The following is a 22799-nucleotide window of genomic DNA, read 5'->3' as shown; positions in this document are numbered from 1 at the left end:
TTCCCTAATAGCTTCTCTTATTTAGGAAACTAAATAGACAGAATAAAAGGAAATGTATTGTAGCAAGGAGATTGCACCACCTTGGAAGACATGGTTGCTCGAAGCAGCAGCCTGCTTGTGAAGGTTGGGCCCCAGCAGAGTGCCTGAAGGTGAAGTCCCACCGCTGCTGCAGATCACAGCAGGACTTCCCGGCACCTTGTGTGAGCGCAGCAGTGACTCTCCAAAGGGACAGATGCCTTCTGGATACCGACACCTTCTTTTTGCGTGTGAATGAAGCACAAATTCCAGAAAGCTGCTGCCACCACAGCTGGCTGACTGTTCCCCTGCCAGGAGCTCTCACAGGCAGTTAACATGCTCATGTTCTCCATCAAAGGCCAGGAGACCAAGAACTCCATGTTGGACACTTTTCAGCTTTTATTTTAAAAAAATCCAGAATGGATCCAATAACAGTTTTATTACTAAGGAAATTGTTTTACCATAAGCAGAGAACAGACACAGGATGGAGCAGAAGGCTCAGGCGAGCAAAGTATTTAACTTCCACATAGCCTCTTTTGTGAGAAATAATGTTACACCTAAATTTGAAGTAACCCCTCTCCTTCAGAACAAGGGTACTAACGCAGCTGCAGATCAGGATGCTCTCCAGCAATGTGACCAGCCTCACTGCCTGCTCACGAGCACTCAGATCCGCAAGGAGGGCCCATACAGATGTTATTCTCCTCCCAGTTCCAGCAGGACTTCCATCTCCACTCTGCGATTCAGCGACGTGGTTTCCAAACTTTGATATCAGATTTAGTACACCATTGTGTCAAGTATCAGAAATAAATGATCAGCGAGTCCCCAGGTGCCTCAGTCGAATAACACGGGGCCAAACACTTAGGACTTCATCTGGCATGAATTAACTTTCATCAAGTGACAATTTATCTAGCAGACACATCACTAAGTTTATACATTAAAGAATTTTATATATAGAATACTGCAAAAACACAGTAAGTCTGAATTCTGCCCACTGCTGCTCAGGAAGGTCCTTTCTCTCCCAAGCGTCAAGAAAATCGACCTCTTCTTCATACTCTAGTCAAGGCAAGACAGAGACTTCTTATTGCTTCTCTTCCTTCTGATCCCCTGGACTTCCAGAACCCTCTCGCTCAGAGGCCATCTGTGAAAGAGTTGGCTTATTAGTTGTAGTCTAGAAGCATTTTGTTGTTACATTTTTTTCCTAGCTAGCTGCTTAGGTGAGTTGTAGACTGAAGAAACCCCTCCCTCAGTGAACAGGGTAATTGTCCACTGGAGAATGGAAACAATCTTCATCTCTGCATGACTGCTACTAAGAGGGAGGAATCTTCCCAATATTTACACTTTCCCAGTGGATGTAACAAGCTTACATTGCAGCACTGAACGTTTTCAGCCTGACAACGGAAAAGCAGCTTTCCACAGCAAGGAGAGCTTAGCACCACCAAGGTCACCTGGGCAGAGAGTGCCACTTCCATCCTGGGAGGCTTCCCTGGAGGGCTCAAATGGGTGGGCCTTTCACTGAGAAGGAGACTGAGAAGAAAGTCCCAACGGCCCTACTACTGTAATTTTAGGCAGACTGAACAGGAAGTCTGTTTTAAAATCATCCTTAAAGTAAGTCCAGACATTACTTCACTTCTTTAGGCACTCTACACACCTAGGGGAAAGCTCTGTTCGTGCTCTTGATGCTCTTTAGTAAGAGCTTCCAGCACTTTCCCACGCGGTGCCGTACAGTAACGTAACACACGGCCTAGGAGGCAGGCTACCCACGGCAGGATGGCCAAGATTCCAGGTCTTCAACTGTACCCGACTTTCTACAGCTGCTCCTTCAGCAAGTGTCACTCAGAGGGAGCTGCACTGAGACTCAGTGCTACCTCCGAGCACAGCTCTTACCTACCCATCTGGTGTCCTGACTCAGCCCTTCCCATCTGAGGGCTGTCAAATGGAAATGACTGTGAACCTACCTTCTTGTATGCCATTTCAAAGAGTTTCAGGGAAGCTTGCTGCAGGCTGGTTGCTGCCTGTCTGATGTTTTCTCCTGTTTCAGTATCTTTACGAGCCAGAAGTTCCCTCATTTTAGCAATTTCTTCCTTCAATTTGTTGCACTGCAAATAAGTCACAAACAAACATGATGAAATCCTGCAATTTGTTCACTAAATCTCATTGCTGTCATTTAACCCACATATTGGCCGCAGCAAAACTACTGCTTTTTTGCCAGAAGCCATGAAGTTAAGTCTCAAACTGAGCCACACAGTCTGCAGGGACCAGGACTATGCTCCGTTCCCAATGGGCACCTGTCCACTTCACTAAACGTGCCACAATTGGCATTAATCGGTCCCCTTGTTTGCAGTCTCAGCAGAGGCGCCAAGGACAGAAAGCCCTGCAGAGACTGAACAGCCCGCCAAGGACGAGAGCTGCTCTCCCTGGCACACCTCACCGCTGACTCTGTCACCCCAGGAGCCAGGGTAAAGGGAAAAGAAAGCTGGTTTTCATCTATATTTAAAGCACTGTCAGAAAGCCAACAAGTAAGGCTGTTCACCACCCTGTTTAATCCTTTTGTTGCACGTGGGAGAAGGAGCAGAGAGGCAAACCAAAGCAATGCGGTCTCATCGCAGCCCCTGTAGCCATCTGTCAAACCCTCCACACAGTCTGGCATTTCTCTGTCAGACTGGCAGCCTGTGGAGAGGCAGGCCTGGCAAAGCGAGGTCGCTGGGGGACAGCTGCGCCGGCAGCGCGGGCTCAGCAGCGTTCGCGGGCAGAGTTCTCATTCAGACCCGCAGGAAGGGAAGGTGACCGACAACGCCCGTGTCGGGCCACATCTCCACCCAAAGAGCTTCTTCCAAGCACTACTACCCACTTTCCTTTGGTATTACCCCCCACCCCGAAAAAGCTACAGGGAACAGTCCCTGCAGGCAACAGGGATTTAGGCGCTCTGCTCCTGTGAGAGAAAACTCCAGTGGTCATAATCCCAAACACAGAGTCAGGCAATATTCATCCTAGAGAGAGGAGCTGGGCTGAAAACCAGCATTTAAACTGATCAGAGGCTACTTACCAATCAACTATAATCTTGTTCCCTCAAACATCTCACAGAGCCCCTAGGAGCTCTTTTATTCTGCTTCCGAGAGTTGTTAAACGGAAGACTGTTGAATCCATTTTAAACTTGGCTTTTGAAAGCCATAATGCAGAAATTAAGCCATCACTTAGAGTGGTATGAAAAGCACTCTTTTGATACTAAATATCCACTTCACTCCAAATACGGAAGAAAAACGGGAGTTCAGTGGATATAGTAATTTTCATTACTTCCAAGTTCTTGGGTGCCGTGTATGTACTGCGGGACTGCACAGCAGCTTTGTCTTTGTCTCTCTGCTAATACACTGGTAGGCACTGTTCATAATCTCTCACTTCTGAGCAAAACTCTGCTCTCACACAGGCCGCAGTACAGTTCTTATCAAATCACTGCAAGGCCAAGTCAAGGGCATAATTCATGCAGAAGCCTTTCATTAAGAGCTTCCCAGTCTCTCAGATCTTCAGTGACACTGAACTCACACTTTGAAATAGGATATTTGCTATTATCCAAGCCATGTTCTTCTAAGTATATCCTTACATCCTCCCATCATCCCACTCATCAAGTGCAAAAACCAGAAGAGTCGATGACTGTGCCATCTTTCCACAGCATGGAAACACACACAGAGTTGGTGCCGCTGGCCAGAGCCAGCTACAAGTTAAGTGAGAAACTGAGCAAAGATTTAGTAAGAAATCTTACCCTCCTTTACTGTTAGGGGATCAGAAACTACCTACCTCATCTGCTGGCAGCTGATCCTTGAACTCCTCCATCTTAGACTCTGTATCATGGATGATGCCTTCGGCCATGTTTACAGCCTCCACGCGTTCCTGGGTAAGAGAGCTCGTAAGGGCTTACAGCACACATCCCTGGTGACACCAGCTGCGCACCTATGAACTAGCAGCTGACACCTCTTCCCCCAAACTGCCAAACTCCATTCTAGTTCCCACCCAGGGTCCTTCCTTAATGGCAAGGGCCAAGAAGAAATGCAAGCAAAGCATTTCCAGATGTGTTCTGACACCAGAAAGCCCACTAGGCAGTCTATGCAAGTCACTCCTCACACTTTCACGCTCAAACTCACTTCCCTGCAAGTAGAAGCAACTAATGCTGGCCCACTGAAAAAGCCAGCAACTGCAGAGACAGCACAGCTCTCTGCTCTGCGCCTTGGGAAAGCAACAGAGCTTTTGGAAAGTATTCTTAAGCCTCTTCAGCAACAAGGGCACTAGAGACAACTAAAATGCTGGCTTCTTTTACTCATGTCCCCTTATTACAAATGCTTGTAACATCTCAGCAGTGGAAAAACCCTTCTGTGCTAGGTAAGAAATGCCCCTTCCTAAGATTACTGTTGTAAAGACAACCAAGAGGGGACAGGGTAGGCTGCAAGTACAGAGGAGCAGTACTCTTGCTGAGACGTAATTCAGTCCCAGTGTCACCATGAACCATTTCATCAGCAACAGTCTCTGGGACATCCAGCCCTCTTCATTTGAAAGAACAATCTACCTGAACAAGGGTGTGATAATATTCTCAGGAGACTAACCGCTTACAGTGGAAAGCTGATGAAAAATAATTTTGTTTCTACACTATGCCTTCACTCGTTGTGGGCTGTCCAAGTTCACAGCAGGATGCTGAGTCCAGCAGAGTGATAACTGTTTACACACGCATGATACTTCCATGGTAGTAAAACCATGATCAGAAAGGTGTAATGAGGGAATTTTGACAATTACAGTTATGTAGGTCAAGTAAAGAGGAGCGTTACTTAAGAAAGTAACCTAATCTGATAGGTCACTGGACAGAGATGAATCCCACTTCAGGATTACAACAGGGAGGAACTTATTCAGCAATTTAAGATACAAAGTCAAAGTAAGGCAACAGGAAAAAGTTTTCAGTGCAGCCTCTTCAAACACTAGGCCACCACCTACGCTTCATGGCAATGACATGGTTATTTAAACAGTGGGACTCAGACCAAGGTCTTTAAAGGTTCTCCACCTAACCTACAAATGCTAATAAGCCAACACTTTGTGGCTTTAGAAGTTCTGAGCCAAGGCAATGCTGCTTCACATGAATTTATTCCATGCATTCCCCCCCTTCAGCCCTCTTCTGATCCCTTCACTACTGAGGGTGAGGTTTACAGCACTGCCTGAACACCCAAGACAGGTTTCTACAGACTAGAGAACACCAAGTGGATCAATTCAGTGTGCCAGTCTCAGCGAATCACTAAACATATGCTGGTCCCGTATCTCAGAGCAGGCCTGTGCTGTGTCTGCTTGAAAATCAACACTCTATATTTAGTAGCATAATTCATTAGTACTACCCTCATTAAACCAATTAGTTTCAACCATTGATCCTATTTATATCACAGGTTCAGTCACTCAACCATGGCAAATGTCAGTCTTTTCCTGGCAAAGTCAGTGAGGTTTCCAAACGCCTCCTGATGGCTTCACCTGCGCTGAGGGCAAATACTGTGCTCAGATACATGTAGCATTCTAGATGCCACAGTGAGACTTTAAGCACTATGGAAAGCAACTTCCCACTTACGAAGGAAGAAGCTGAGATGCAGCTTTGCTTGGCAGGTTCTATAAATTAAGCTTTAGAATAAACTCAGAGAAAGTAGGTTAAATACCCCCATACTGCCTCCGTTTAAATGGAACATCACTGTGAGAACCCAGCTGCAGCAGGCTAGCTTCAAATAAACAGCCTGGATAACAGGCAGGTGAACAGTAAAGAGCACTGATGACAAAAAGCATAACCAGAGTTGCAAAGTTGTTTATCATGAGTAATAGGTAGGTGAGTTTGCTCACTGTTGCCTCCGTGTCCCAGGAATTCTTCAGGGAGGAATTAAAATGCTAGTCACACAGGGCAAGTTACCCAACCCAAACCCAAAATCCAAATGCCTCTGCACACACCTTCTTGCAACTCTGGAGTGTAAACTGAATATAAGGAAGCAAGCAGATGTTCCGGGTAACAGCACAAACAGCTCAAGACCACGCAGACCAGAACCGACAGCTCCTTCAAAGGTGGGCACAGTTAAGAGCACAGAACAGCAATAACCAGCAGGTATGCGACTAGCTAGGACACCATCATGATCACATTACCTTTCTTCGCCTGTCTTCCTCTGCATATTTCTCTGCATTCTTCACCATGTTCTCAATTTCATCTTTGCTAAGGCCACCAGAAGACTGGATAACAACTGCATTAGAGAAGAAGCATTAATAACGAACATGCTCTCATCCTTGAGGAAAGGAGAGTATTATTTCCCAAACCCTCTCAACAGCAGCAGCCTTGGTCAGGGACTCTGCACCTGTGAAGACCCCGTGGGCAGTACAAAGACAGCCAGTCTTTGAAGAGGCAGTGATGCTGCTGGCAAGATAAAAGCCTGACATCTTAGATCTATGAGCTCCCCAGCCCTGCAGACACTTCCTGTCCACTGGTCTACAAGTCACTTTGACTGTTCTTCAGTTACTCCTCCTGGAAACAGGAGGACACAAAGGCCCCAAACCAAAGAGGCATTCCAGCAGGTTAAAAACACAAAATGAAAAAACCAGCAAAAACCCAACCAAAAAAAAAAAAAATCCAAACAGAAGGATTCATTTTACCAAGGCAGAGATTCCTTTCACTGTTGGAAAGCAGCCCAGGCTGCAGGATAAGACAATATGACATGATTCTACAGGTGGGGTCCTGAAGGTCCTCTGTTTTTCTCCAATTGTGCATAAAAGCCAAAAAATATAGCCCAGACATAAGCTAGTTCTGCAGTAAAGCATAATTTCATTGGGAAAGAGAGGACCAATATCCTGGATTTTGCGAAGTTCAAAAAAAAAAAAGTACATTAGGATCCTCATTAGAAGTAAATTTTGTACGTAGTATTTGTCCATAGCACAATACAGAACTCTAAACAGAGACACACACGTGTCCTTTGGATGCAGACGTGGTATGAGGAGCTCAGCTTTCCAGTTAGGAACATGCTTGCATACAGATAGGCAGCTAAAAAATTCTGGTTGCCTATTATCAGGAGACATTTACTCAGAGCTAGAAGGCTGCCACACAGGGAAAATCTACAAGAAAATCAAAGGAACAAGCAGTGTGTTTTTGGAAACAAATCTACGCTAAAAGGCAAGCAGTACGGTGAAGAGCAGCATATACCTTCAAGTTGCTAGTAGAGTTAACAGTATTTTTCTTAACTGGAGCACGCATTTGATTGCTCAAGTCTCCAAGAAACAACCGAAGGGCAGTATAGAGGCTTCCCAGTTAGCAGCACAAAAGAGATCTATTTTGTATCAGGGGAATCTATAAATGCTTCAAATTAATTTTCTGAGCCCACAACAGAGCTTCAGAAAATGTCAACTGTGTTGTTAATTACCCCAGAACACCGGGCCTAACATTTCATTGCATTACAGAGCAAAATACACTGACAGCTTGAAGTCCCCAAGCCTCCTGCTATTTAGAGATGTTTCCAGCCTAAATGGATGAAAATGAACAAGGCAGTTTCACAAAAATACCTGCTGCTTCAGAATACTTGAATTTCAAGACCTTTGTTACAGAGTAATTAGAAACGAAACAGGGTCTTGGCACAGGGCTGATCTGTTCAGCTGTACGTGACATGCCTGGGATTCCACAGAGATCTTCCTAATTTGATTTCTCCCTTAGAAGTTGGCACCTTCACGCAGGCAGCCTCAAACAGACGCTAATCTCTTCGTGTGTTAGCAGAGGGCACTCCCAAAGGAGTAGCACGCCCAGGAGCACAGCTCAAGAACAACTCGTACAAGATGCTGGATTCCCAAACCCCGATTTCTGTCCCTTCAGGGTAACATAGGGCACAACGTCACTGCTCTGAGCTCCTCAGTGACACAGGACACTCCTATAAAGTAGCAGGAGCACTGCTCCACAAACCTGGTGAGCCCTCTGTTAGCCAACCTATACGTCCAACAGCTCTCTGGGGACTGAGGCATGGCTGGCTGATACATACAGGGAACCCCAGGAAACAGCTGCACTCTGCTAACATGCTGCTGTGGCCATCACAGCAGACTGCAAGACCAGGAAAGGACTGTCATACAGTGCAAAATTACTTGGAACATGGTAAAACCCTGCCAGTGAGGGCTTCCTTGACCTGGGCATAGGCAGATGCTTTATCTCTGCCTGATGGGCAAGGAGGGAGCATCCGTTGTTGGCAATGTCTGTCATCAGGCTAACAGAGAGGGTGGAGTGCTATGTGTTTACACAAACTTTACGTCCTTAAAATGACGCTACAGGTCAGTTGTCACTTCTCCTTCTCCCTCTCCCTACTTCATTTGGCAGTAACTGTTTGCCCTCCTTTCCAGAGGAGGCACTTAGGCTGATGACTTCAACTGCATCTATGCTGCACTGGCAACAGATTGCTTGTGTCATCCTCACTCTTAATCAAGGAAGATGCTGCACAGTCCCCACGCCTGGGCTGTGGGGAGGCTCATCAAGGCAGCACTGGAGTCCCCTCAGTGCCCCACGTGCTATGGCACCACCACTGCTCCACACCTTTCCCCCTCGTCCCAGGGCAGCATCCCAGAGCACTTACTTTGCTGTTCACGCCCGGTGCCTTTATCCTTGGCTGACACGTGAACGATGCCGTTCGCATCAATGTCAAAAGTGACCTCAATCTGGGGCACTCCTCGCGGCGCTGGAGGAATCCCAACCTGAGAACGAGAAGTGCTTAGCCATCAGCTCGGGGTACAGTGTTGGGCATGTTATCTTGGTGATCTGTCAGTTGAATCAACCCTTAACTAACCCCCAACCCTTACCTAAGCCTCACAGCCAAGTCCTTGAAATACCTGTTGGTATCATGAGGTGAATTAGTAGTATCTTGACAGATTTAACAGGATACAGATTTTTATCCAGGACAAGCGCACAGAAACTACAAGAGGTCGCGCCCAAGTTTGGTTTCTGCTTTATTGCTAAACAAGCCACCATGGACGTGGACATGGCAGGATGCTCGATTTCCTCAGTTCTGGATGTAACTAGACTGCACTGACTACCTCAGAGGCTACCATTTTAAGAGTGTGGCAGGCAGTACAACTTCCTTCAAAAGTACAAAAGAAAGGCAAAGCCCTTCCTTTCAGTGGGACTCTTCCTAGGAACAGCAAGTTTGGACAAAGAATTGTAACAGTGTCAGACTTTGACAGCACGGACCAAGTCAATTATGTGCAGGGAGCTGGTTAGGCAGCCACATGCTGCGCACATGAACCCCTGGAGCTCATCTGTGCTCCAGTAAGCAGGGCAGTTCCATGGGCGCTCACAGAAAAGGCTGGAAATGGGTCGCCCTAGGGACTACAGGCATCATGGAGCCTGCTTCAAGGCTTGTCTTTGCAACACCAGAGGAAAGGCCAGCATTCAGGTTATCTGCTGCACAGACCTGGTACTACTGAGCTCTTTTAGCTCTCTGTGCCCAGAAGCAAAGACAGCTCTTTTAGGTGACCAGGCCCTAAAGCTGCAGCAGCCCCTGTGCCACAGAAGGCTGCTTAGAAACTTCGAGCTCCTTCTTAAATGCTGGTTGCTCCCCTGCCACTGAAAGGCTGTCCCAGAATCAGGCTGTGCCTTTAGAAACTGCTCTTTTACTACAAATAGGGTCAAATGTCTTCTGTAAGATGAATCCCCCTCAACACTACCTTCAGGGGTCAACTGAAATGGAGAAGGTTTTAAACTTCTCAAAGAAGGTCAAGTCTAAGGTCGTGAATACTGAGTAGCCAACATACCAATGTGAACTGGCCGAGAAGTTTGTTGTCACTAGCCATCTCTCTCTCTCCCTGACATACTTTAATCTCCACCTGAGTTTGCCCATCAGCAGCTGTAGAAAACACCTGTGGAAAAGGAACAGAAGGTTACTGGATAGCCAGTAAACTGCATCACGTGAACTGATGCAGTTACAAGCTGACTAAACAAGAATAAAGAGAAGCTACTTGGAAGAGATAAAGAATCATTAAATGCTGGTTGTTCCCCTTTTCCTCTAACAAAACACTAAGGCACCAAGACTAGCAACAGCCAAGCTCACCAGCATCTTGTCCTAAATGCACACTAGAACTGGTAATGCCATGCCAGCAGCAGGCTGCCAGCCACATGACCAAAACATCTCCTGAAGCAGCACAGCTCCTGCCCCAACCCCATGCCCCAGACAGAACAAGCGTTATCAGTAAGAGCACACAGTAGCAAACCCAGACAAGGCAAAGTGAAAGAAAGGAGCACACCCAAGTCTAAGGCCTTACACAGGAAAAAAAATAATCCCTTTCAAGGCATGCAAACCGAGAAAGGTGGTCTCAAACGGGTGTGGTGCTCAGTTACAGAAAGTCTCCACACAATTCTTCTTCAGAATGATGTGTTGACAGTTAACATCACAGCACACGCACTGCAGTCCTGATCAGGCCACAAACATCCTGGGGTATCTTGGCACGCATTAACTCAACTTACCTCCCCTCTTGGGCACACTAATAATCAACGGAGATGCTCAGTGGCTGATATTAAACCTGATTTCTATGCTGCTTTTCCTTGCCAGATGAGGAGGAGACAAGACTATTTACTGGGATGCTTTGGGTAGCCTTCACTGGGTGAGAACACACAAAAGACCCACCCATCTAGAGTCAATTCGTACCTGGCTCTTCTTAGTCGGTATGGTAGTATTCCTGTTGATGAGCTTTGTGAAGACACCTCCCAGTGTCTCAATCCCCAAGGAGAGGGGAGTTACATCCAGCAGCAGCACATCAGTAACATCACCAGCTAACACGCCACCTTGAATAGCTGCACCAATAGCAACGGCTTCGTCAGGATTAACTGCTTTGCTAGGAGCACGGCCAAACAAATCCTGTACAGTCTGCTGCACCTGAATGGAGAGAAAGCACAGCTCATATGCAGAGTGAACCGTTACCACCCAGTGCTGCGGCCACAAGAACACACCAGCCGTGGCTACAGGTTTGTATCTTCATGCTCCTGCTGCCGTGTAACCCTGTGGCATGACAGAAATACTAAGTTTCAGGCTTGTAACTGCTCTCTAATTCCCCATCTTCCACGCACCCTCTCCAGTGCCCTTGCTTCAGTCTAAACAACCCCTTCTCTAAAGGCTTTCTTTCAATTAAGTTTGCCAGCTCCAAGTCAACCTACATCAGTCCTTTCATGTAGCCCAGCCATATTCAGAAGGGAAAGCTCCATGCTTATCAAGCAGGAGTCAAGGACTGCTCCCTGGGAAGCTCTACAAGCCAACACTGGGCACAACACAGCTGTCAAGGACGGTACAACTGTGGATGCAGAGCACAAGGAAGGTAAAAAAAAAATCCAGAGCAGAAGGACAGTTCATTTTATTTGTGTGTAATAAGGAAAAAAACCAAAATTGTCTGAATTGTTTGAAGTATTTTCAAACTCTTTGTTTAACAGGCAGTTTTACCCCAGAAGTAGATTTGCTATGTCAGCTGACAGTCTGAGCTGCCTTACTAGCTTTTCACTGCTCTGCCCTTTCAGAAGGATGTGCTCATGATGGCAACGGATTTACTGCTGAAGTATCCAGACTAGAATGCAATAAGGTGTCTGCACCAGAGCACAGCCCAGAGTCCGCCCCTCTGCCTTGCAAGAGAAGGGTGTGGGACTTGGTTCCTCCTCTCCGAGTACACTAGCTCGGCACACATCAGCCCAGGTGGGTGTGATGCGCCTGGAAAACTGCTGTAAGCAATGTCCAACTGCTCTGCACTTAAGCCAAGAGATGTCTGCTGGGAGTGTTCATTACAGAGGAAGACACTTTATGTGTGAGCATATAATTAAGTGCAAGTCTTTACCTCTGGAGGCATATTTTACAGTACAAAAGGAACATTACTTCTAACCACCCACTGTACGTTTCCTGGAACACTGGCCACGTGAGCGCTCCAAAGGCTGCACGTTCCCTCCTAGCAGGGTGAAGCGAACACAGCGACGTACACGAGAGAAGGCTCTGTGCTGCGTGCAACGTACCAGCACCGACCTTGGAGCCAGAGCTGTAAATACAGGCACGCAGGAAAGCATTGTGTAAGCTCAAAGCCCCAGATGCTGGGCGTTATAAATAGGGGTAAAAAAGTAAATAAAAAAATAAAAAAAAAAATCAGTATAAGTACCATCTTCCACCCCTAAAGGACACGTAATGTTTCAGGAAGGGCTTCCCCACTTCTAAAAGCGTTTTTCATCACTTCATAGGTAGCTAACCACACCGTTTACCCAGCTGGAACAGCAGGGCCTTCGGGAAGGTACAGCACAGTTACTCCACTTGAGCTTTGGCCAGAGCAGCAGCTTCTGTTTATCTTGTTGCTCTGGTTCCCCTGCCTGGGTGACCTTCTGCACACACCACTATCACCTCCAACCACCAGGCTCATCTAACACAGGGAGGAAAAAAACCCCCACCAAACCCCTAATCAATCCCAAACAAGACCATGTACTATTTTAGAAAGGACCTGCAAATCACAAATCTTAACAGCAAATGAACAGTCCAAGCCTGACTGATTCCTATGGAATGAGATTCTGATGATCTCTGTAGAAAAGGACAAGCTGTACCCTTGAAGGGAGCAGAGTACATACATGTTCAGCTCTGACTTCAGGGGAGCTAAGCAGGAGTCTGCCCTGCTACAAGCAAGAATAGTAAGTCACCAGCAGACAGCGCCTTATCTGCAAGACTGTGCATGTCAGCAGAGCAAGCTTCTAAGTTACCTGCTGGTGCTTATCACCACAGAACACAAGGGCCAGGTATTAGGTAACAAGTGTTTGGAACAGCCCGTTAAATATCCTTGACAACACCCAGCCTCAAACATGCCGAATACACACAACCAGCAGGTAACAGAGCCATTCTGCTTGTGCAGTTTCTTCACAGCTTGCTGTAAGCGTGCTACAGAGGGGAGGAAATCCACTGGAAGGCAAAGATTACTGATAGGTTATTGAAGTGTGCCTTTATCACACACTGAAGTCCACAACAAGAGAAACCACCCTGTGTATCTCAACAACGCTGCTTATGTTCAGTCCACATTGGAAAGTCAAGTTGAGTTTTCAACTCCTGATACCTCCCACTTGTCTTTGTGAAGTGCAACCCAGCTACAGGCCCCAGATCCAAGCTGAGCTAACTGAACAGGGTAAGAGTCCCTGGCCACTGCTTTCATGTGACTACTGAGCACATCTGCTCCACTCCCAGGGCCTTCAGCTGCTGGAGCTCTGACCAGACTCCCAACTTTTCTGTTACAGATCACCCTAACAGAAAGCCCTGGGTAGCTGGGCCAGCTTTGCCTGTAACAGGGACTTATCTCATACCTTTGGCATTCTGGTCATGCCACCGACAAGGATGACTTCACCGATGTCGCTCTTGCTGACTTCAGCATCCTGCATGGCCTTCTGGCACGGCGCTACCGTCCTTTTGATCAGATCAGCCACAATCCCCTCAAACTGCGAGCGACTCAGCTTCATGTTCAAGTGCTTTGGTCCAGAGGCATCCATAGTAAGGTATGGCAAGTTAATATCAGTCTGCAGCACAGAAACAGACACAGAGTGAAAAATGGGAATGGAAAATAAGGCAGCTACATACAGGTTTCAGATCAAGTTACAGGTTCTGTTCTGCCTGTACTGAAGCATCTACGTGCCCGTTCACTCTGCAGCCCAGTCTTTAAGTGGCAGCAGGCATACTGCTACGTTTGACATTTCAGACGAGAGAGAGGAAAATTATTTTGTTACACACCTCATGGTGGTAACTGTTAAGTTCCAATTTTAATATTGTGTCATTTTGAGGTCTTTTCTTGTTAAGAAAAACAATTTAATTTCTATCATAGCCAGGAGATAAGAGCTGAAACATTAGAAGTGACAACCTTAATCCTCTTGCTTTAGCACAACAGAGAAGAAAGCCCAGAGTTCTGAAAGATTCTGTCATATGATTAACATTTCATACAAAGTAAGCTACTTGAAGGAAATAACTCATGACTGTTTTCTAAATGCAAACGATTCATATTAAACAGCCAGTCCACTACCATTTAACACAAAGTTCATCTGTGCCAGGAATCATAATCCCCACTTTTCATGGCTATTTGTGAATGATCTTACAAATTTGCATGCTGGATTTTTAAAGCAAATCTTATACTGAAACCATCTTGTTCAAGTGCTGAGTCATGCTGACATCAAAAAGATACTACAAATCAAAGCAATAAAAACCATGAATGCTTTAAGCTCTAGAGATTTAAGTTTACACAAGAACTAAACCCATGTGGCTAGAGGTGTGCATTCACTTTATAAATAGCATAGTCAAAAATATGGGAAAATAGGGCCAAAATCAAGCTGTCTTCCTTTCACTGCTAAAGAGTTAAGGAATTCAGTTTCTTCTGGTATGAACAGACTGTATTTGCCAACTCTTGAGCTAGTAAAACAGAGCCTGCTATGTCTCTGGCAGAACTATGCATCCATTGTGACTGGCCTAAACTCCTTGCTATGAGCTCCCCACTGGCCAACAAAAAGACCACCATCAAAAAAAATATGTTTATTCAGAACCTAGAAACTGGCAGAGTCCCCATTTCAATTACTATATAATTGACCTTAATTTCACTTAGGCAAGACTATTACACCCCCAACTTGCTGCTTCTCCAGCTCCTTATTCAGTAGGGAATAAAGAACATGCTTGAATGCATTAATATACAAAGCAGATGGAAAAAAGGGGTATACGTTGCCCATTGTCTAGACAACTCTTCTATAGGCGAATAAATAAAGATCCTTTAGAAAAATGATTTATTAGACAAATTAGCCGTTTCAGTGGAATGAACAGCACCAAGATTTTGTAACTGCTTGCACAAAGCTGCAAGTACTTGTAGTAACGCAGCAGTACTAGCTGCAGCTAAATTCCCTGATGTCCATCATACTTCTGAAATACATGGTAAGTTGGGAACAAGGTCACATTCTCTGCAAGATGAGAAAACATGGTGCCAGAAGGCAGGCAAAACCCAGCACCCGCTAACATTCCTGGCTTCTGACAACTAACTGTGCTCCTAAACAGTCTACCCTGCTAAAGGACTTTCTGTTGAAGTGATGCCATTTGGTTTTACAGAAGCTTGTTCTACCACAAGAAAAAAGTAGCAATTTCATAGAGCTTTGTTAACAAAAGTAATGCAAACCTCAGCGTATTACAATGTTTTACTGGACTGCTTTGAACCCAGCCACCTACCTGCACAGATGATGAAAGCTCACACTTCGCTTTCTCTGATGCTTCTCTCACCCTTTGAAGGGCCATGTTGTCTTTAGTCAGGTCAACGCCCATCTAAGCGACAAACAATATGGGTTAACAGACTCAGCTTTTGCACAGGAGTCATGGAGAGCTCTTCTGCACCGCAGTTCACCTTCCTATCACTCCTGACTGCAAAATGCTTGTAGAGATACAGGCTGATATGTACACTTCTGCTCCTCTCTCTCACTTCTGGCAAATGTATTTAGCATTTCAAAAACATTTGCTAGCCCTCTCTGCTCTGGCAGTGATTATACAGTAAGTTACAGATCAAAGCTTGGAAAAGCTGCTGCATCACAGAATATAAAGGCAAGACTGAATTAGCCAAGGAGATGGAATTACAGTGCAGTTTCCTACAGCCAACCCTGTACTGTATGCATCTGTGCTGACACATTCAGTCAGACCACAGATTTTTAGTACTAAAAGTAAGCAGACTAGGTGTAGGGTAGTCCTGTTACGCTAGAGGGAAAAAGAAGTCCTGCCAGTCTATGTCTTCCAGGAGAGGTACAGTCCACCTCAAGAAAACAAGTGTAAGAACTGGAAGACAGGCTAACACGTGTTTAATACTCTTAAATTTCGGCTGTGCCATAGATTACAAACCAAGTCCTAACAATTTAAGAAAACTCCCATTCTTCTATATAAGTTAAGAGAGGTTGAAATACAGTGTCACACAAGATTGAATTCTGATGAGATACCTTACCTCTCTCTTGAACTCTTTAACAATATACTGTAGCAAAGCCTGGTCGAAATCTTCTCCACCTAAGAAAGTGTCACCATTGGTGGACTTCACCTCAAAGACTCCCTTCTGGATTTCCAAAATGGAAATATCGAAAGTGCCACCACCCAAATCGTAGACTGCAATACTACAAGGACAGATACAGAAAAACATTACTTCCTAGATAAAGTTGTGTGGCTCAAAAATCATTCTCCTCAGGAGATGAAGTGTGAAGAAGTTCATGTCGCTGTTCACAAAAGTTAAAAGCTTCTCTCTAAAGACAGTAAACAAATTGCACAGTGTGCACATTCCTTGAGCACTCTGAGTCCACGTGGAAGTCTTCTCTGAAAAACGTGCTACACGATGCTTAACCTTGCCCATTATTTCAGAGGGCAGTTTTTCTTTCTTCAAAAAAAACCCCCACTCACATCCAATGACAAGGGCAGGGACACCAGAACCATTATGAGACATGTTTTTCAAAACATGTGACTTTCATAGCACTATAATCCACATCAGAAATACAAAACCTGTAACAAACCCCCTGCATTTATATAACCACCCTTGACGTTGACAGAAGGCTGAATGCAGTCAGGGAAGAAGACGCAGGCTGTGGATACGAGGCACCAAACCTCAGCGTATCTCTTGGGCTACAGTTCAGCACCAGCTGCCACAGCCTCTCACCCAGCTGTCCTTCGCCACACCCATCACTGCTACCAGGAAGGTAATTACATTGACACTCAGCTTTGATAATGAAGTTGTAGCTGCAAGTTATGAACTCACTTTCTTTAACAAGTATGGTTGGCACAGAACAGAGGTGACATTACACAGCACTGACTCACAGCTGTAAATCTATTTTGGCAGAATTCCAACCAATGATTTTAAAAAACAGAAAGCAGAAGAGGCATTTACAAAGCAAATTACAGTATGCTTCTTTAAGAGAGGGTAGGTGTTATGAACAGGCACTTACACTTTGTCTTCAGACTTGTCCAGACCATAGGCAAGTGCAGCTGCGGTTGGCTCATTAATCACCCTCAAAACATTCAAGCCAGCAATCTGCCCAGCATCTTTTGTAGCCTGAGGAAAAAAGAGGAAGAGTGCTGACTACTGAAACTAAATGCAATTTATAAGCCAAAAAAAAATCTTACAGCTTGAATACCTGTCTCTGAGAATCATTGAAGTAAGCAGGGACTGTGATCACAGCATTCTTTGCTGAATGTCCCAGGTAATTTTCTAGAAGAGAAGACAAAACAGAAAATTATGCTTATAAGATAAGAATAGCACGAAGTTATTATTATGTAGTTTGAAATAATTTTCCTGAACTAAGAACAGAAGAGTCTCGCTGCCTAAGAACTTGCTGCTTTCTGGGAAGATGCAGAGGGGGCTGTGCAGAAATCAAGCCCTTCACGGAATAGTTTGTGGACTTCTGACAGAACAGCAAAGCACCTCCACGATTCAACCACTGACTGGATGCCACTAGTGAGTGAGAATTAATCCGAGAGCTTAATTTGTCATTTTAGTGTGTGAGACTGAAGTTGTTTTCCATTTCTTTGGAGTGTGCAACATGTGATGCACTTAAAACTTACTCATTTTCATCCTGTTTATAGAGCCTGCTGATGGTAACATTTATACAGTACGAATAGTGTATATAACTTTATAAGCATTTGAGACAGCAAGTCAAGAAAAATATGTATTGCACCCTAAACTGCTCTGAAAAAGAGAGAAGGATGTTATCAAATGCAGATTCAGAACTGCTAAAAATAAGAATGCGCATGATGCAGCGAGAATGCACAGACAGGACTTATGCCTATGCCTTAGCAGTGCACAGACCTTACACACTGTGTTATTCTGTGCTGCCTGCAAAGCCAGACCATTCCATAGTTGAATTCATGTAGCATCCAGGCCAAAAGCCAGCAGACCTACAGGAAGCAGACCCCTGCTCAAGGCACAGGAACACCATCCTCACGAGGAAGTCAGATTCATCACACCTAGATGCTCACGTACCACATACTCATATTTTACTCTTGGGTGGAGCTTTAGTAAGTGTCAAAAAAAAATAGCTTTGGATGAAGCTTCAGTAACAACCTTTAGTCCTGGCCTCCAAACACTTATCACTGGATGCACAACCTTTACCAAACAAGGCTGTGGGAGGCAACTACTGACTATTAGCTCTATGTATTATACTCAAAAACCACATTAGAAATTGAAAAGAAACAAGTATTTCTCCAGGCCAATGGATATTATCCCCTAGTGGAGATTTAAAGTCACCACCGGCTAAGAAGCTATTAATTCAGCCCAAAAACCAGGTCCCTTCAACACTCCCTTTCTTGCTATGTATCTAGCAGGTAAGAACAAAGCCCCTCAAAAGCCTGGCTGCCACAGCCCCTGCTCAGCTGCAGCCAGGGAGGCACAGGGACTGCAGCTTACAAGGAAAGGGGCTCCCCCTTCTGAGTAAGTGTGCATTCAATTCAATTCAAACTGAGTATCAACTCAATCGGTATTCAATTTTGGTAAGAGTATGTTTGAAATAAAGCACTAATATCTTACCAAAGCTCCAAGATTGAGGGAAGCACTGATCTTCCTAACAGCCCACCACTGTACCCTTCCACAGCCTGCTATACAAGGATTCCCCTCCTTCCCCTCGTCATGGCCCAGCACCAAGGTCACACTTGTGGGCACAGACTGCACAAACCATACCAACCTGCGGTTTCCTTCATCTTCATTAGTACGAAGGCACCAATCTGGCTTGGAGAATAGAGTTTCCCATGAGCCTCTACCCAGGCGTCACCATTGGAGGCACGGACAATTTTAAATGGAACGTTCTTACTAAAAAACAGAAGTATTCCACACTCAATTTCTGTATCAGCATACATCACAAAACCCTACAGTTAGCATCAGCAGATGAACACACGCAAGTTCTAGACAAAAAATACTGAACTTGCCAACATCAGCCTCAGAACCAGGGAGTCCCAGAATTTCAAATACACTACTGCTTTTAATCAGCTATATCATTTAATTGTAATCATACAGCTTTGATTGTGAACACCCTCAAGAATGAGAAAAGCCTTCACTGGTAGATGCTGACCATTCTGCACAGCACCAGCAAGGCTTTTTAATTCTTCACCAAAAACCTTAGGATGACCAGCAACTAACGTAGCAAAATACAGCCTGGCCCTCAGAACATAAGCAATGACACTCTGAGACATCAGGGCGTAGCTACTTCACCCAGAAGAGGGTTATATTTTAAAACACCACCCGTCATGCTATACAGCATTGTATTTTCTGCATTCCTGCTGGTAGTAGAATTGCTTTCCACCCTCACTTACATATCCTTCTTCACTTCAGAGTCGTCAAAGCGCCGCCCGATGAGGCGCTTGGTGGCGTAGAAGGTGTTGTGTGGGTTGGTGACCGCCTGCCGCTTTGCTGGCATTCCCACCAAGCGCTCCCCATCCGCCGTAAACGCAACAACTGAAGGTGTTGTCCTGGCGCCTTCAGAGTTTTCCAGCACCTGTGTAAAAAATGTAACAGGGTGCCATCAAAAAGCATTGCCTTCAAGAATGCTAGTTTGGACGTTCCACTTCTAATAACGTTACTGCAAGCTGGTATTCATTTTTTACTTACTTTCGCTTGTTTTCCTTCCATGACTGCCACGCAGGAGTTTGTTGTACCCAAATCAATTCCAATAACGGCACCTTTAATTGCTTCTGAGCTGTAAAGCATATTACGAGAAAAATAAAATTACCACTAAAGGAAAATAACTAAATAGCAAAATAACTTTCTACCCTGATGACAGGACAAAGTGGTTTTTCACTAGATGCTGAAGCAAATACACATTGTATTCTGACCTCAGGTGTTCTCCGACTCTTACACAGGAACTTAACCTTATGCCTCTGTGTTCAATCACATCACTTATAGGTAAATCCTCACTTGTTTAAGTAACCATATAAAGTATTATTCTTCCCCAGAATAATCTGTACTACATATATTCTCAACATCCCTTAAGATTTTGACATAAAACAATGTCATAACTAATTCTGTCCCTACACAGACAGGCCTTGTTTTGGGTTACCTTTGACCTTCACACTTGTTTGAAAACATCCACCCAGAGTCAAAATGCTAATAATAAATTGTATTGGTTTATTTATCATTGCTTAGCACAAAGAATACACAAAGATAAAAAATTATTCAACCCATGCAGGGTTCTCTGAGCCAGAGATAACTTTTTGATCCTGAGGAGCAACAAATTAATTCTGGAAAATGGAAGTGGTTCTTACAAAAGACAAATTTGAACCTCCTCCTTTCTAGGAAGGGTGTATTACCCCTTTCAAGGCTAGAGCGAACTCCTGTATCACACCTTTGCCTTATAAACAAAGCCATGTTCTGGGATGGAGAAAGCATCCTGAAGGCAGAGCAGGACCATGTTTATTGCCAGGCTCTCAGCCTCTCGCTCCCCAAGGTGCTAAGTTGCTCTACCTCCACTTCAAATACCATAAAGTGGTGATCTTGGAAATGTGCAACTGCTCAGTTTCTCTGTGCTAACCAGAACTGGGCAGTTTTCCTAACACAAACACATTTCCCATTCTGTGTCCTGAATCAGCATCAGCCACAAAACATCTGACTAAGTTACACAACTAACTGCTACTCTTTACCCATTATCTTCCAACAAGAAAAACAAGTGATTAAAATGCATGAGCTGTTTGAAATAAACTTTATCCATAGTGAAATGGAGCCCTGCATCACTCTTGTTTCATGCCAGTGTAAAACAATTTGTTCCATCAATGTTTGGGGTATTTTTTTGTTTGTTTTGTATTTTGGTTTGGGTTTCTTTTGTTTGTTTTAAATCAAACAAATCTCAATGATCCACATTTTGTTGACGCTACTGTTGGTGGGAGAACAGGGGAAGAACAGTTCTTAAAGTTCCCCTGAAAAAAACACAAGAGAGAAAGAAACAGTCTTAGAAAAGTTACATGCATAGGTTCTGGTTTTATCTTGCTGGTTTTACTCTGTCAGCCCACCTCTGACTCCACAATCGGTTCTGGTATCAGGAGGAGAGTAGACGTAAATCTCAAACGGCCAAACATGAAAAAACAAGGAAATACTTACGCGTATTTTCTGCTGGATGCTGCTCTGAGAACATTTTGACTGAGGCCATTCCAGAATGTCTACAAAATGAAGACGTTCTAATGAAAATTCAGTTTTAAACATTAAGGGATCTTCAAGCCAAGACTTTCAAAGGTAAACAACTTCGGAAGCAACATAGCCCTTCTACAAGTTTTCAAAAATTTAATTGCAAACTAAGGAAGAATTTGAGAAAGACTCAGATTACCATAAAAAACTAATTACTACACTTCCTCATCTGGCATAACCTTGATCTCTATTACCAGAAATAAGCTGTTTCCCTCAAACAAAACAGTCTACAAATACACCACCAGGCAAAAAACATTTCAGTAATTGACTCTGAACCTTCAGCTTTGAATGAACAGCAGCAGATAAACATTAACCCCATTTCTCCAAGCTTTATGCGTGGTCAGCAGCAAATGATCTACTACATCCCTTGAAGAATCTGCAGTCGAGATTTTGCAGCTACTCTTTTAAGCTTTTTGCAGTGGCCGTAACTTTGCACGTGCAAGTCAGTATCTTGGAGAAGCCCAAAAGCATTACCCCTTTTTCTGTTTTGAGAGTGAGATTTTAACAAAACACCTTAAGACAAGCAGGACCACAGCAAGACACGAATATTTTGCTAATTCTTTGAGACACCTGGCCTAGCCGCGCCCCGTGCGCGGGGAAGGGCCGGGAGGGAGCGGGCCAGCCCCGCGGCCGGAGCAGAGGCCTGCTCGGGGCTGCCGGGCCTGGCGCCCGTGCCCGTTCACAAACCGCCTCCACGTCCCGTCCCGCCCCATCTCCGCTATCATTTTCAGACGGTGGGTGAGGAATTGTGCAATCTTACTATAAACTTCCTTGAACACAGACCCCGGCACGCGGAGCACGCTCCCGGGGCGCCTTCCCCACCTCACCCACCGGCTGCTGCTACGCCCTGCGCCCCGATTAACGGTTTTCTCAATAAAATCTCCTCAGGACCGAGACATCCCAAGGGCCAGCGGCCCGGGCCCGGCACTCGGAGGCTGAGAGCGGCCCCCCCCCCCGCCATCCCCCCCCTCCCTCAGCGGCCCCGGTCGCCCCCCGCGCACCTGCGCCAGCCCGGGAGGCGCGGGGGCGGGGGCGGCGCGCGGCAGGAGCAGAGGGAGGCGCGCGGCGGCGCGGCTGGCACTGAGCATGGCGAGGCGGCGGCGGACCGGGCCGGCGGGGAACGAGGGTGCGCGCGGTGCCGCGGCTCTTCTGGAAACCTCCACCCACGTGGGCCGCGGGGGGGGTGAGATGGCGCCGCAGGACCCCCGGCGCGGGCTGTCGCGGCGATCGCCTGATCCTTCCCCTCGCTTTCGGCGCTCCGCTCGGACACCAACACCGGGGAGCGGCTGCGCGCTGACTTTCTGAGACCGTGAGAGAGCACGCCACCTCGGCCGACGGGGACTAGGGCGAGAAACGGGCGCCAAAGTGGCCCGGTGCACACCGGCACAGCCTAGGACAGCCCGGGTCCTGCGGGCGGCCGCGCACTCAAGGTCGGACAGGATAAAGCGCAGGGCGATTGCAGCGGCCTTGCGTCAGGGTAGGCGGCGCGTGCGCGGCGTGCGCTGGGGCTGCGCCGCATGCGCGGGGAGGGGGCGAGAAGGGCCGGCCTAGTGCGGCTGCGCGGGCCGCGCCGGGGCGTGAGCGCATGCGCGGTAGTGCGCGCGCGGGGGCGGGGGGCGGGT

General features: G+C 46.0%; 1 protein-coding gene and 1 non-coding gene across 2 annotated transcripts; both read right to left on the bottom strand.

Moving 5' to 3' along the window:
• Positions 1–390: 390 nt before the first annotated feature.
• HSPA9 (heat shock protein family A (Hsp70) member 9) lies at positions 391–22567 on the bottom strand. The gene is made up of 17 exons (XM_074883269.1): positions 22179–22567; positions 21094–21152; positions 19612–19699; positions 19317–19498; positions 18692–18816; positions 17150–17223; positions 16961–17067; positions 15979–16141; positions 15222–15314; positions 13334–13543; positions 10674–10901; positions 9784–9888; positions 8610–8727; positions 6160–6254; positions 3805–3897; positions 1971–2111; positions 391–1153 (listed from the first exon to the last, which is right to left on the bottom strand). Exons 1-17 carry the CDS (start codon positions 22263–22265, stop codon positions 1094–1096), a joined length of 2028 nt encoding a protein of 675 aa, XP_074739370.1. The 5' UTR covers positions 22266–22567; the 3' UTR covers positions 391–1093.
• LOC141949993 (small nucleolar RNA SNORD63) lies at positions 10354–10425 on the bottom strand. Its single transcript, XR_012630900.1, has one exon. It is a non-coding gene; the product is annotated as a small nucleolar RNA SNORD63 (small nucleolar RNA).
• Positions 22568–22799: the final 232 nt, after the last annotated feature.

Source organism: Strix uralensis, chromosome 14 (assembly GCF_047716275.1).
Source record: "Strix uralensis isolate ZFMK-TIS-50842 chromosome 14, bStrUra1, whole genome shotgun sequence".
Taxonomy (NCBI): domain Eukaryota; kingdom Metazoa; phylum Chordata; class Aves; order Strigiformes; family Strigidae; genus Strix; species Strix uralensis.
This window is presented reverse-complemented; position numbering and strand designations above follow the sequence as displayed.